Below are 11,691 nucleotides of genomic sequence, written 5' to 3' on the forward strand. Positions count from 1 at the left end.
ACGGAATTTCTCCTCTGGCCTCCAGCTAGGGTTGATAACATGGGGGAGTTTGCACTGCCCCTGTCCATGTTGGACCTGTTCCATGTGGCCCAGAGCTGTCGACCCGCCACCTTTCGCCAGCACAATATTCACTTTTTAAAATGCAGGAGAACAATTTTTTTTCTGCTAAAGACAAACAAAAATCTGCAAAGCCCCCTGGAGCCCTGCGTCTGAGACTGAACAGTGACTAACGACCCCACCAACGTGCATGTAATAAACAGCACCAGGATCCAGAAGTGATACCTTTATTGCTCACTAATACCTGCTCCAAAGGGGCGTTTGACTTTTAATTAAAACCTGCTATCTCTGCTCTGGAAATGTGATTAGCAAGCATGACTGGAAAACTTTACCATGCTCCACCCGGAGTTCCTGCTCACAGGGAGACGCTAATCTCTCCCCATTTACCATGGGGATAGATCCAGCAAACGTTTGTCTTCCAGACACAGTTTGCTAATCTTTTGTTCTGTTCCACACCTGGAACATTCCCTCGTCACTGGCATCTTTGCCCATATCCCCACCCCACACGCCCCCTTCTCCCAGACGTTTTACAATTGCTTCAAAAGGTCTGTCCAGAAGGTTATCTTGGATGAAACGCCCTGCACAAAGCCCAGCCTTTGGTATAAAAAGAGCTGGGGCTGCAGCTGGGAGCTACAGTCGCTCACGGAGACGAAGAGTGAGGCATCAGACTGAGAAGCCAAGATCACACTGCACAGCAACAGGTAAGTCGGAACGACTCCAGCCCTTCCTCTGTATTCCTTCTGCTCTGATCTTTTCTTCACTCCCATTAAGACAGGAGCACGGGGGCATTGTCTTATGGCTCTGTTCCTCGCCTTGATAAAGAACAAGCTATTGTCCTTTATCTGTAACCAGCAGAAATATTTCACATCAGGTGTGATTTAAAGGAATCTGTCATACCAGGGAGCTATAAAGCTACCAGAGGACATAACCCTGTATTCCCACCAGCCGGCTTCTTTCGATGGCATATTTTTGAATGGGATCAACTCAGGACTGATAGTCCCAATTTGTGACGTGAGTCTCGAAGGAATGACACTTGACTGCTAAGCCCTCTTTGCTCTAAGGGGAAATGGTTAATATTAGAGCTATGTTACAATTCATTCGCATGTGAAGATAAATTACTCGTGGTCAGTGATTTAACTGCAAAAGAAAGCCAGTAAACACAACCCTCCCCCCCCCCAAAAAAACCCTATCAACTAAGCCCCTCTCCCCATTCTTCCTTGGACCTAAATATTTAATAAATTCTTACCTAAAGCCTTTATTTTTTCATTGTTCCTCTATTTTGCCGTAGATTGTTCTGTTTTCTAAATATATTACAAACCCCTGCACTGTCTCTGTCCACAGCTCCAAGACCTTCTGTACTTTCTCACCCTCCTTAATAATGTCAAAATTTACCGGTGGTTGCACGCTGACAAAAGATCAGGAGAGGACTTTTTTTTCTTTGGGGCTGATCTCTTCTCTTTTATAACCAGCTTTATTAAAAGCATCCCCATGTCCTAGCTGCAAGTCATTGCTTCCCAACCAATTAATGTCTTGTGGTGTCTAAACTGAGAGGAATCTGTTAACGGTGTTTATGATAACGTGGCAATGATGTTCGTTCAGTCAAGTTAAAGAAACAATCATAGCCAACAAAAATTCCCCACGTTCAGGGAAAACCACCAGGGCCAGAAAGAGAGAGAACTTTAGACCAGGTCTACACTACAGACTTCTGCCAGCATAACTATGGCCTTGTCTACACTACACAATTTTGTTGACAGAAGTCAGCTTTTGTCCACAAAACTGGAGATGTACTCGCTGAAATGCTCCTCCTGCTGAGGTAATACTCCTGCTATACTGACATAATAAAACCACCTTGACAAGAGACCTAGGGCTTATGTTGGTGTAGTTAGGGTGATGCAGTGTCTGTGTAGACACTGAGTTCCTTATATCAGCTGTTGGCTGCCAATCTTGTCAGTTTCACAGCTCATCTCCCCAGCCAGGCTACTGCCAGGTCTCCGCTCCCAACTGGGGTCCCGGCTTGAGCTGCTGCCCAGGCTTCCAACTCCCTGCTGCCCCCCTGCAGTCCCAACTCCCTGTTCCCCACTAGGAGCACAGCAGCCAGCCAAACTCCGGGCATGGATCTCCCCACCAGAGATGAGACGCCCCAGGCGGCTTTCCCCTACTTCTGGCGGGGAGGTGAGAAGTCCCAGGGGGCAGCTGGGCTCCCGATAGGGAGTTGTGTGGGGCTGACAGCCCTGGCTCTCAGTTCCCCACACTGCTCCTTTTCAGTCAGTAGAAGCACTCCTGGTGAGGATGTGCACCACTGACAGGAGGACTGTAATGTGGACATCAGCCACCGCAGTAATTAATGCAGTAGCTGTAAGTTGACTTAACATAGGTTGACTTAAGATTGTAGGGTAGATATAGCCCATGTCGGACAGGGGTATGAAGATGTATGATCCCTGATTGACAGAGCTTTGCTGACAAAAACTGGTAGCGTAGACACAGCGGTACCAGCAAGAAAGCTCTGTCACTCACATGGGCTGGTGTCAGGGCATGTTTCAGTCATAGAGGTGGTTTTACTCTACCAGCACAAAGCACAGCTTGCCGGTCTCACTGCAACCATTCTAGGAGAGCTTTGCTGGTATACTGGATTGGTGAAAGGTCCTTGTGCAGACCTACCTCTCTCACATGAAATAGAACTTTAGTCCATTCACTTCAATGAGACCACTCATGGTGTAAGGCAGGGGTTGGCAACCTTTCAGAAGTGCTGTGCCAATTCTTCATTTATTCACTCTAATTTAAGGTTTTGCATGCCAATAATACATTTTAACGTTTTTAGAAGGTCTCTTTCTATAAGTCTATAATATATAACTAAACTATTGTTGTATGTAAAGTAAATAAGGTTTTTAAACTGTTTAAGAAGCTTCATTTAGAATTAAATTAAAATGCAGATCCCCCTGGATCAGTGGCCAGGACCGGGCAGTATGAATGCCACTGAAAATCAGCTTGTGTGCCACCTTCGGCATGCGTGCCATAGACTGCCTACCCCTGCATTAGTATCTGCAACACGCTTTTAGTTCCTCAGATGAAAGTATTAGAAACAGGTCCAGTGAGCGCTGCTAATTACTTCAGCAATAACGTTCAAGTAAAAGCTTTAACTTGGTGTCATACAACAAAGAACTCCAGACGCAGAGAAGGGGGGTTATTTTCTATGCACTTCAAGTGCTTCTTAGGGCAAGAAATTTGAATCTGGCTCCATATATACCCTCTGTAACTTTCACATCCCAAGATTTCCCTACTGGCTGGTACTTCCAGGGCATCCGAAACCCAAGTTGTGTTCTCTCTGCTTCCTACACCATTACCATTGGTAAAGAGACTGGAATCACAATGGATGGTGCTAATCCTTTAATATGCTGTCTGCACTGCAGGGTGAGAGAACTGCTTTCCTTTAAGAATATACATTGCAAAATTCCTGCACAAAAGCAAAGCTGGGGCAGTAGCTGGTAATTATGCTGATTAGATTTGAATGGAGCATGCTTCTTATTTAGCTACAATGGTTCTGCAGAAATGACAGGAGGGGAACTGTATCTTTCACCGAACTAAGGCAATCTGCCTCAGAGCAGAGAGGATGAGCTAAACTCATTACACCTCCCTATAAAAGCTGCTCGCTGCAGAAGGGAAGTTTTGCCAGACCCGGTGTCTGTGAATAACCTCCCTTAAGATGGATACTATCTACAAATACAGGGCCAGATCTTCAGCTGGTGTCAACAGGCATCTCTCTATTGAAGTCCCCCCCCCCCCCGGGGTATTTGTACAACAGAACACGGCTTCAGTGAGGCAGCAATAATTTACCCCAGCAGAGGACCAACCCGCTTTGTAACAGCTCCAAGCCCCAGAGGCAGTGGAACCAGTAAACGCCGATGGAATACATTATTGCACCCCAATTTTTTTTACATGATTTAAGAGATAAAGGGAACAGGGTGGGGGAAATGTATCAAAAGGTGCATTTAAAAATTCCATGGATGGAACCAGGGTGTTTTACATTACCTACATACCGGCCCAACCAAAACATTCTATTACAAACAGACGTTGCCTGTAGTGAGTCTGAGCAATGACTTGTGACGTGTAAACCTCCAATGTCGCCGGGATACTATTCAGGATAGCATCCCTCCCAGCAGGGCATCGGGCTGGGATCCCTGTCTGCTGAGCTGGAATTCAGCTGCTGTGAGTACCTGCCATACCTGAAAGCTGTGCTGGGGCTCACTGCCCATCCATCCCGTATTTATGCCATGCATGATATTGTGGCACGTGGGCACATCCCATGTGCTCCTGCTGGCTGGGCAGGGCTCGGACTCAGCTCCAGCATCCTTCTGCAGCCCTAAGCTCTATAGCATGGCTGGAAACCCAACTCCCATCCTTCCAAAGTCGGCTGATATTCAGATTGGAAATTGGACTGATTAGAGGAGAGGTCTCCAAACTGTGGGGTGCACGCCCGCACCCTCAGGGGGCCTGGAAGACCTTCGGGGGGGGCACGGCTGGGGCCTGGGCTAGACCCCATGGGGGGCAGGGAAGAAGCACCACCCAGCTCCACTCCTGGCCCCACTTCCAGCTGCAGCCTCACTCCTGGCTCCAAGAGGGGGCCACAGACAGTGGTAAAAGGAAGCATGAGTTAAAAAGTTTGGGGACCACTGCATTAGAGAGAGAGAAGCCATATGTGGAACTTGACTCCAGTTCTGGGTTTGAATGCTAGCCCCTCCCCCAGATGTTGAGGGTCATGTTTGTGATTTTGCCTAGGTGGAGCAGAGAGAGACAGGATCCAAACTTCGAAATTCAGACCCAGGCCCAGGTTCAGATTCTGAAAGCCTCCAACCCCTAAGTCTGGCGGCTTTCATTTGGCAGTTGGGCCCAGGTCTAACAGATACATCTTCTCAGGACTCTCTCCCCAAACCTGGTGCAGGAGCGACATTTGAATGGACCTGTTTGCTGAGCTCCTTGCGCATAACCCTTTTCCTGTCCATCTTGTGCATCCGTGATGGACTCGCCTTGCTGTCAAGGTGCCGGCTAACAGCTGCCAGCGTGGCCGACAAGCGTTGCAGTGATTACGCTTGGCATCACCCCGACCTGTTCTGTTTCCTCAGGACTCCGAGCTCCATCCCGAAGATGCTGAAACCCGTCCGGAGCAGCCTGCTGGCGATCATGGGCATGCTGCTCTTTCATGCGGCCGGTGGCGTGAACAGCCAGTGCTGGCAGAGCAGCAGGTGTCAGGAGCTCAGCACGGAAGCTGGCCTTCTGGTGAGTGGCTCGGCCCCGGGCTCTCAGGGGGAACATGAGGGAGGGACTCAGTCAGGCCTCTAAAATGGGACTCGGGTTCTGGGGAGAGAGTGGCAGAGGAACAAGATGCCGTGTCCTGCTCTAAACCGGGTAGATGGAGGCACAATAGATATTTCCCATTGCTAACGTCTGAGCCACGCTCAGAATTAAATACATTAAAAAACCAAACCACTCTTGGCATCTCTTTCTGGAAGCAAATCAGAAATTAGCTCTGGGAAAGCCCTGGTAAAACAGCTCCCCCATGCCCAGCCGCCCGACCGCGCAGGGAGGAGCGTTTTCAGCCAAGGTGCAGGACTGGGAGTTGGGAGATTCCCAGGTCGGTCGCAGACCTTGGGCGGTTCATTTCATCGCCGTGGGCTTCAGTTGTCCTGTGGTAAAATGCGGGTGATTCTATTCCCTTACCCTGCAGAGGTGCTGTGGATGCAGAGTCATGAAAGCTTGTAAAGTTCTTGGTGGCTGCAGCGATGCAGGCTGTGGGAGGACATAGGGAGAGTCCCTGGGGTGGCTCACAGGTGACCGTGGCCCTCTGTATGCCATAGAACTGCTGCACTGCTGCTCAGAGCAATATGTCCATCTATCCTTTTAGCCAGATTGCCAGCTGGCGTAAGTGGGCATAGCGCCAGGGAAGGCACTCGAGCAAGGCAGATTCCCAGCAGCTGAGAGGAGATGGTCCTGTCACAGCAAACACAATAACATGCGGTCGGTCACCTCCTGCAGTGAGGGGGTTTGCAAAGATTGCAGGGGAGTTTTCCACTCCCTGCCTGCTCTCCTGCATTCTGCATTGCGCAAACTGGGCGACAAGAAAGCCTTCGCCCTCTGCCTACCACCAGATTAGGCGCTCTCCCTAGCTAGCTAGCTTTTAGGTTCCTAAGCTGCAGATGGCTCATTGGTAACTGGGTGCTCACATTGGAGCTAGAGATGGAAGAGACTGACTCCATCTGCTGGAAGGGCAGGATTTCATTTCTCCCCCACTCCCCATGGAGGAAGGGAGAGTTACCTGGCACTAGACGTGCAAGGAGATGTCTATTGAGCAGGCAAAGTGGACACTTCTTTAGGTTGACAACCTCAGCCAATTGAAGGTTTGCCCCTTTGCCAAAGGCTGGTAAGAAGGGGGCTGGACCCACACCTAGTGGCAGCGTGGGCTAGGAAGGCAGGAGGGGGTTAACCCCAGCTCTGGTACTGACTCCCCTCTTTGGCCTTGGGCTAGTCATTTATACCAACACTGTCACACCAGGGTGCCAAAAGTTGGGTGCCTATGTCTGCTTTAGTTAGGCACCTGAGTACTCACTGCCTGACGTACAGAGCTGCTGAGCCATCACAGCTCCCACTCAGCTCAGTAGGCATAGGATAAGGCGGGCTGCAGTCAACGACCTGAGCGAGAATGTCGGGATCTGACCACTCGTTAACCAATATAATTTTTGCAATAGCTGCTGGCTGTGGTGCTGCCCTCTTTCGGGCCTTAATTACGGACCACAACCACTCCAGGTCTCCTTCACCACCACCAAGTTTGGTTGCATTCTTCCAGCAGGCCCTCGTCTATAGCATTAACAACACACATCTACAGTCCACAGCCAGCTTCCCACGTGCTTCCAGGGATGGAAGCAGTCCTAGCAGTCATCTGTCCTGTCTACCACTGTCTTCCTTCAGGCGCCCGCTGCTCCTGCACTTTCTTCTTGTCCAGCTGGGTAATCCCACCTGCTGGGGCTGCTGCCCCTCCAATTACCCCTTCAGCTGCTGCTCTGCTCAATTAATGGACACCTTCTGTCAATGACCTGCCTTCCAGCTAGGCCTCAGTTCATACATGCTGATGGGTATTAGAGCGACAGGACCTGCAGTTAGCTACTGATTTGACACACCTCCTTCTCTTTTCCCCGATGCTCTATTGTCTCTTGGGCCCAGCTCTTCCAGCCCCTGGAAGGGTGTTCTCTGCTTTCCAGCCCCAGAAAGAACAATCTGTGGGAGGAGGCCGTCTCCACCCCTCCATCCTCATACCACGGGCTGACCTTCCTCTGTACTCTGCCGCGGGTGGCTCCACTGGTTCCGTTCTCCTTTCATCCGCCGCCACATTTTGTTCTGGCCCCTGTTTGGCCAAAGGCTCTTTCTCCTGCTGGTCTGCTCCTGGGGCTGCCTGGGGGACCTCTTCTTCAGCAGCTAAACCCGTGCAGGTCTCAGTCACCAGGCTCTGTTCACTTCCATTTCTTCTTCCTTCTCTAGCCAGCTCTTCCTCTGCTCCAGACTCTTTTTCCTCTTGCCGACCTTCCTGGTTTGTATCTTCCTAGCTAGGTTCTTCTCTTTCTTTTTGATCAGCCCCTTCTTCGGTCTCTTGTTTCACACCCCATAAACAAGTCTGTGGTCTCCAGGAGTTTCCTCCTTCCATCAAAACGAAGGGTTTCCAGTCAGTTCCCAAAACGAACCTTCACCATCCCCACCTGTTTCTATTTAAACCTTCCCTTCACCTCAACGTGGATTTTCGCTAAGGGGCAGTGTTTCCTTTCCTCATGTACGCATTCCAGTTTCAATCCCCTCCCAGGCAGCATCCAATGGGGTTTCCCCAGATCTGCTTGGACAAGCACTCTGGCTGCCGAATCCATTAACCCCTTCACCCACTTCCTGATGACTTTGACCCTACAGGTAGACACTCATTTTCCTCTGGGCACCCTAGTCCACCCTCAGAATTCTTCCAACCTGCAGTCTGTATGCCGACAGTCTCTTTATACATCCTGAGTGCCCACATCAGTAACAAACTCTCTCTCCTGCTAGTGGAGGAGGACAACCCCTTAGACTCTTCCCGCCTTTTTTCTCTCCCTTTTCCTGCCTGGACATCGACAGTCTCCTTCCCCATCTCCTGTCCCCTCAGGGGACAGACTATTCTCCTGGTACATCAGCGTCTAAGAACTCTTTGGCGAGCGTCACTGCACTGGCCAAAGTCAAGGGTCAGTGCCAGCACACGCAGACACCTGCTGCCTTGGGAAGACTGCAAAAACTGCTCTAAAACCACCGTCTCCAGCCTTTCCTCCAGCCCCTGGCTTTGCAGCCTCAGCCTTGTAGCCTAGTAAGCCAGTCTGTGTGTGGAAGCTCCAATTCGCAGCCCTAAATCTCTACCGGTATCCCTCCCACAACAGACCCAGCCTATCAGTGATGCTGCCTTGACTGTATCATAGTCCCTGGAGTGTTCTTCGCGTTGGGGCTTGTGGGTTGCTTGTGCTTTGCCTGGCCGGGAAGAAGCCACTCGCAAAGCCCACAATGCCTTATCCCAGCCATAACCTCCAGCTCAACAGTTCAGAGAAAGGCCCCTGGGCCGTCTGCCAGAGCCATTTTTCACAGTCCAATTCCCTGGGCTCTGTTGCCCCTTTGGTCACAGGACTCTCAGGCACTGCAGCATCTGGTGCTGTGATGCCGTCTGCTCTGTAATAAATTCCTGCAGAGCTGCCTGTTGCTCTGCCGGTCACACCCTCCTGGACTGCTGCTCAGCTTGCTGGGATCATTGAAGGAGCTGCATGGACCGTGGCAGCTCCTGTTGTTGTTCTTTCATTTCCCCCCAGACAGCCCACCCTCGCACAGACTACAAGTGCTCCAGGTCTCCGCCCAGCTCTCTCCCCTTCAGGGGTCTACTTTATACCACGCAAAGCACAGTCGTGCAGTTAGCACTTCGGACTGGGAGTTAAGAGATGTGGCTTCTATGCCCAACTCTTCTAAGGACTCCCTGTGTGATCGTGGGCAAGTCACTGCCCCTCTCTGTGCCCCAGTTTCACCTTCTGTAAAATGAAAATAAAAGTACACACCTGCCTCCCAAGGGGAGACTGAATGGGCAGATCCTCAGCTGGTGTAAATCAGCATGGGTCCATTGGTTTCAGAAGAGCAATAGCAATTCACACCAGCTGAGGACCCGGCTCACTTTCTGTAGAGTGTTTTAGACCCTGAGGGGTTTGCAGAGTATTAGTGCTATTAATAAACAGAGCTGCGCCGACGCTGAGAACACTTCTATGTTCGGTTACTCACAGAGAGAAATAGAAAGGCCCATAGGTCACCTCCATGCCTGGACATTATATGACATGAGCCCCACATCGCAAATGTGTGTCTAGTTGAAGCATTTCCTTTCTCCTCACCCAGGAGTGCATCAAAGCCTGCAAACTGGACCTGTCTGCAGAGTCACCTGTGTACCCAGGCAATGGACACCTGCAGCCTCTGTCTGAGAACATCCGGAAGTACGTCATGAGCCACTTCCGCTGGAACAAGTTCGGCAGGAAGAACAGCAGCAGCGTCGCAGGCCACAAGCGAGAAGAGATCCCCAGCAATCTCCTCTTTGGCTTCTTCTCTGATGCTTCCTCAGCCCAAAGAGGAGACAAAGAAGAAGAAGGAGCTGCCCTCGAAAGGCAAGACAGCAAACGATCCTACTCAATGGAGCATTTCCGATGGGGGAAGCCAGTAGGCAGGAAGAGGAGACCCATCAAGGTCTATCCCAACGGGGTGGAAGAGGAGTCCGCCGAGAGCTACCCACTGGAATTCAGAAGAGACCTCTCTAAGGAACGGGACTACCCCGAGTTCGAGTCTCTGGAAAGCCCAGAGAGAGAGGAAAAGACGGTCTCAGATGAGAAAAAGAAAAAAGATGGAGGTTCCTACAAGATGCACCATTTCCGATGGAACACCCCACCCAAAGACAAGCGATATGGGGGCTTCATGACATCGGAGAACAGCCAGACCCCTTTAATGACTCTTTTTAAGAATGCCATCATCAAAAATGCCTACAAGAAAGGCCAGTAAGGTGAGGGAGGGAGTGGAGGGTGGGGATGTAATTTGCAAATAGATCCCCAAGGAGACCCAAGTTAGCTTCAAGATCCCACTGGCATGTGTTTCATTTAGATACAGTTACAATGATCATGTATTATGTTGTTACTAATTATTAATTATTATTATTATTATTATTAAGCAGTTTGCTGTTAGAAATGATTTCACATTCTTATTCTGACTTTGAATGTGCACAGATTAAAAATCAATCCATTGAAATAAAAACATCCGTACTGTACATATGAGGAAAGAGATGCTTTGATGAGTGCATATCTAGTTTTGCCCTGCCAGATTATTTTCATATTTGAAACAAGCTGTACAATACTGTAAATGATGGATTCAAATAATAATACAGTTTTGCAAGCTAAGCAGATCTCTGCAGTGTCTCTGGCTCTGTCTGGCGTGAGCTGCTTTCTTTGGTAAAGGTTAGTGTGCTTTTCAAGTTGATGAGACAAGCTACAGCCTGAAAGTCAACACTCGGAAGCCGATAGACAGGACTGGTGAATGTATTAAATCCTTCACAATGTAAGAACAGTGAATAGGGACAGACTGGGCAGGCACTGTGCTGATTTCCAGCACATCTCACAAACATCAGTCCAGACTTGCAACAAATTCCTTGATGTTCTAGGCCTGGGTTTTCCACTCCCAGCTCTGCCAGTGCACCTCAGTCATGATCTCCTGAGAACTCGTGGAGGGTGGGAGAGATCCCAGAGGACTGGAAAAGAGCAAATATAGTACCTAGCTATAAAAGAGGAGACTAAGGACAACCCAGGGAATTACAGATCAGTCAGCTTCACTTTGGTACCCAGAAAGATAAAGGAGCAAATAATAAAACAAATTGTAAACAACTAAAAATAATAAGGTGATAAGTCACCATGGATTTGATAAGAACAAATCATGTCAAACCAACCTAGTATTCTTCTTTGACAGGGTAACAGGACTTGTGGATAGGAGGAAAGCAGTAGATATACCTGGACTTTAGTAAGACTGTTGATAATGTCTCACATGTCCTTCTCATAAACAAGCTAGGGAAATATAGCCTAGATGAACCTATCATAAGGTTGTACTCAGAAAGTAGTTATCAATGGTTCACAGGTCAAGCTGGAAGGGTAAATCAAGTGGGGTCTCACAGGGATCTGTCCTGGGTCCGGATCTATATAATATCATTGATCTAGCTAGAATCAGGTCAAACCTAGTGAAGGACATAAATCCACACCGTGTAGAGGTCAAGCATAGGAATTTATTACACACAGCGGTGGCAGATTGTCACCTTGCTTATTAGGCTCAGAGACACTGCCAATCAGTTGATTACAATAGAATATATAGATTTTCCATGGGCGGGGGAAAGTGACGGGGTAGGCAGTTCCACATCCTGGGATAGGATTTGCAGCAAGACAAAATAGCACATTAGCCAATGGTTAAAAAGTTACATAATGTCTCCGCCCATGGTCTCAAGTTAGCACGTTAACATTTAATTAATACTTCGATAAAATGTTATTAGTATAAAATATATATGTTGAATTCTGATTTGGGGTCCAT

General features: G+C 49.1%; 1 protein-coding gene across 1 annotated transcript; it reads left to right on the forward strand.

Annotated features, from left to right (window-relative positions):
- Positions 1–531: 531 nt before the first annotated feature.
- Positions 532–10,460, forward strand: POMC (proopiomelanocortin). Its single transcript, XM_030558410.1, has 3 exons — positions 532–758; positions 5,175–5,328; positions 9,478–10,460. The coding sequence occupies exons 2-3, from the start codon at positions 5,197–5,199 to the stop codon at positions 10,126–10,128; spliced, it is 783 nt and encodes a 260-aa protein (XP_030414270.1). The 5' UTR covers positions 532–758; positions 5,175–5,196; the 3' UTR covers positions 10,129–10,460.
- Positions 10,461–11,691: the final 1,231 nt, after the last annotated feature.

This window comes from Gopherus evgoodei, chromosome 3 (genome assembly GCF_007399415.2).
Source record: "Gopherus evgoodei ecotype Sinaloan lineage chromosome 3, rGopEvg1_v1.p, whole genome shotgun sequence".
Classification (NCBI taxonomy): domain Eukaryota; kingdom Metazoa; phylum Chordata; order Testudines; family Testudinidae; genus Gopherus; species Gopherus evgoodei.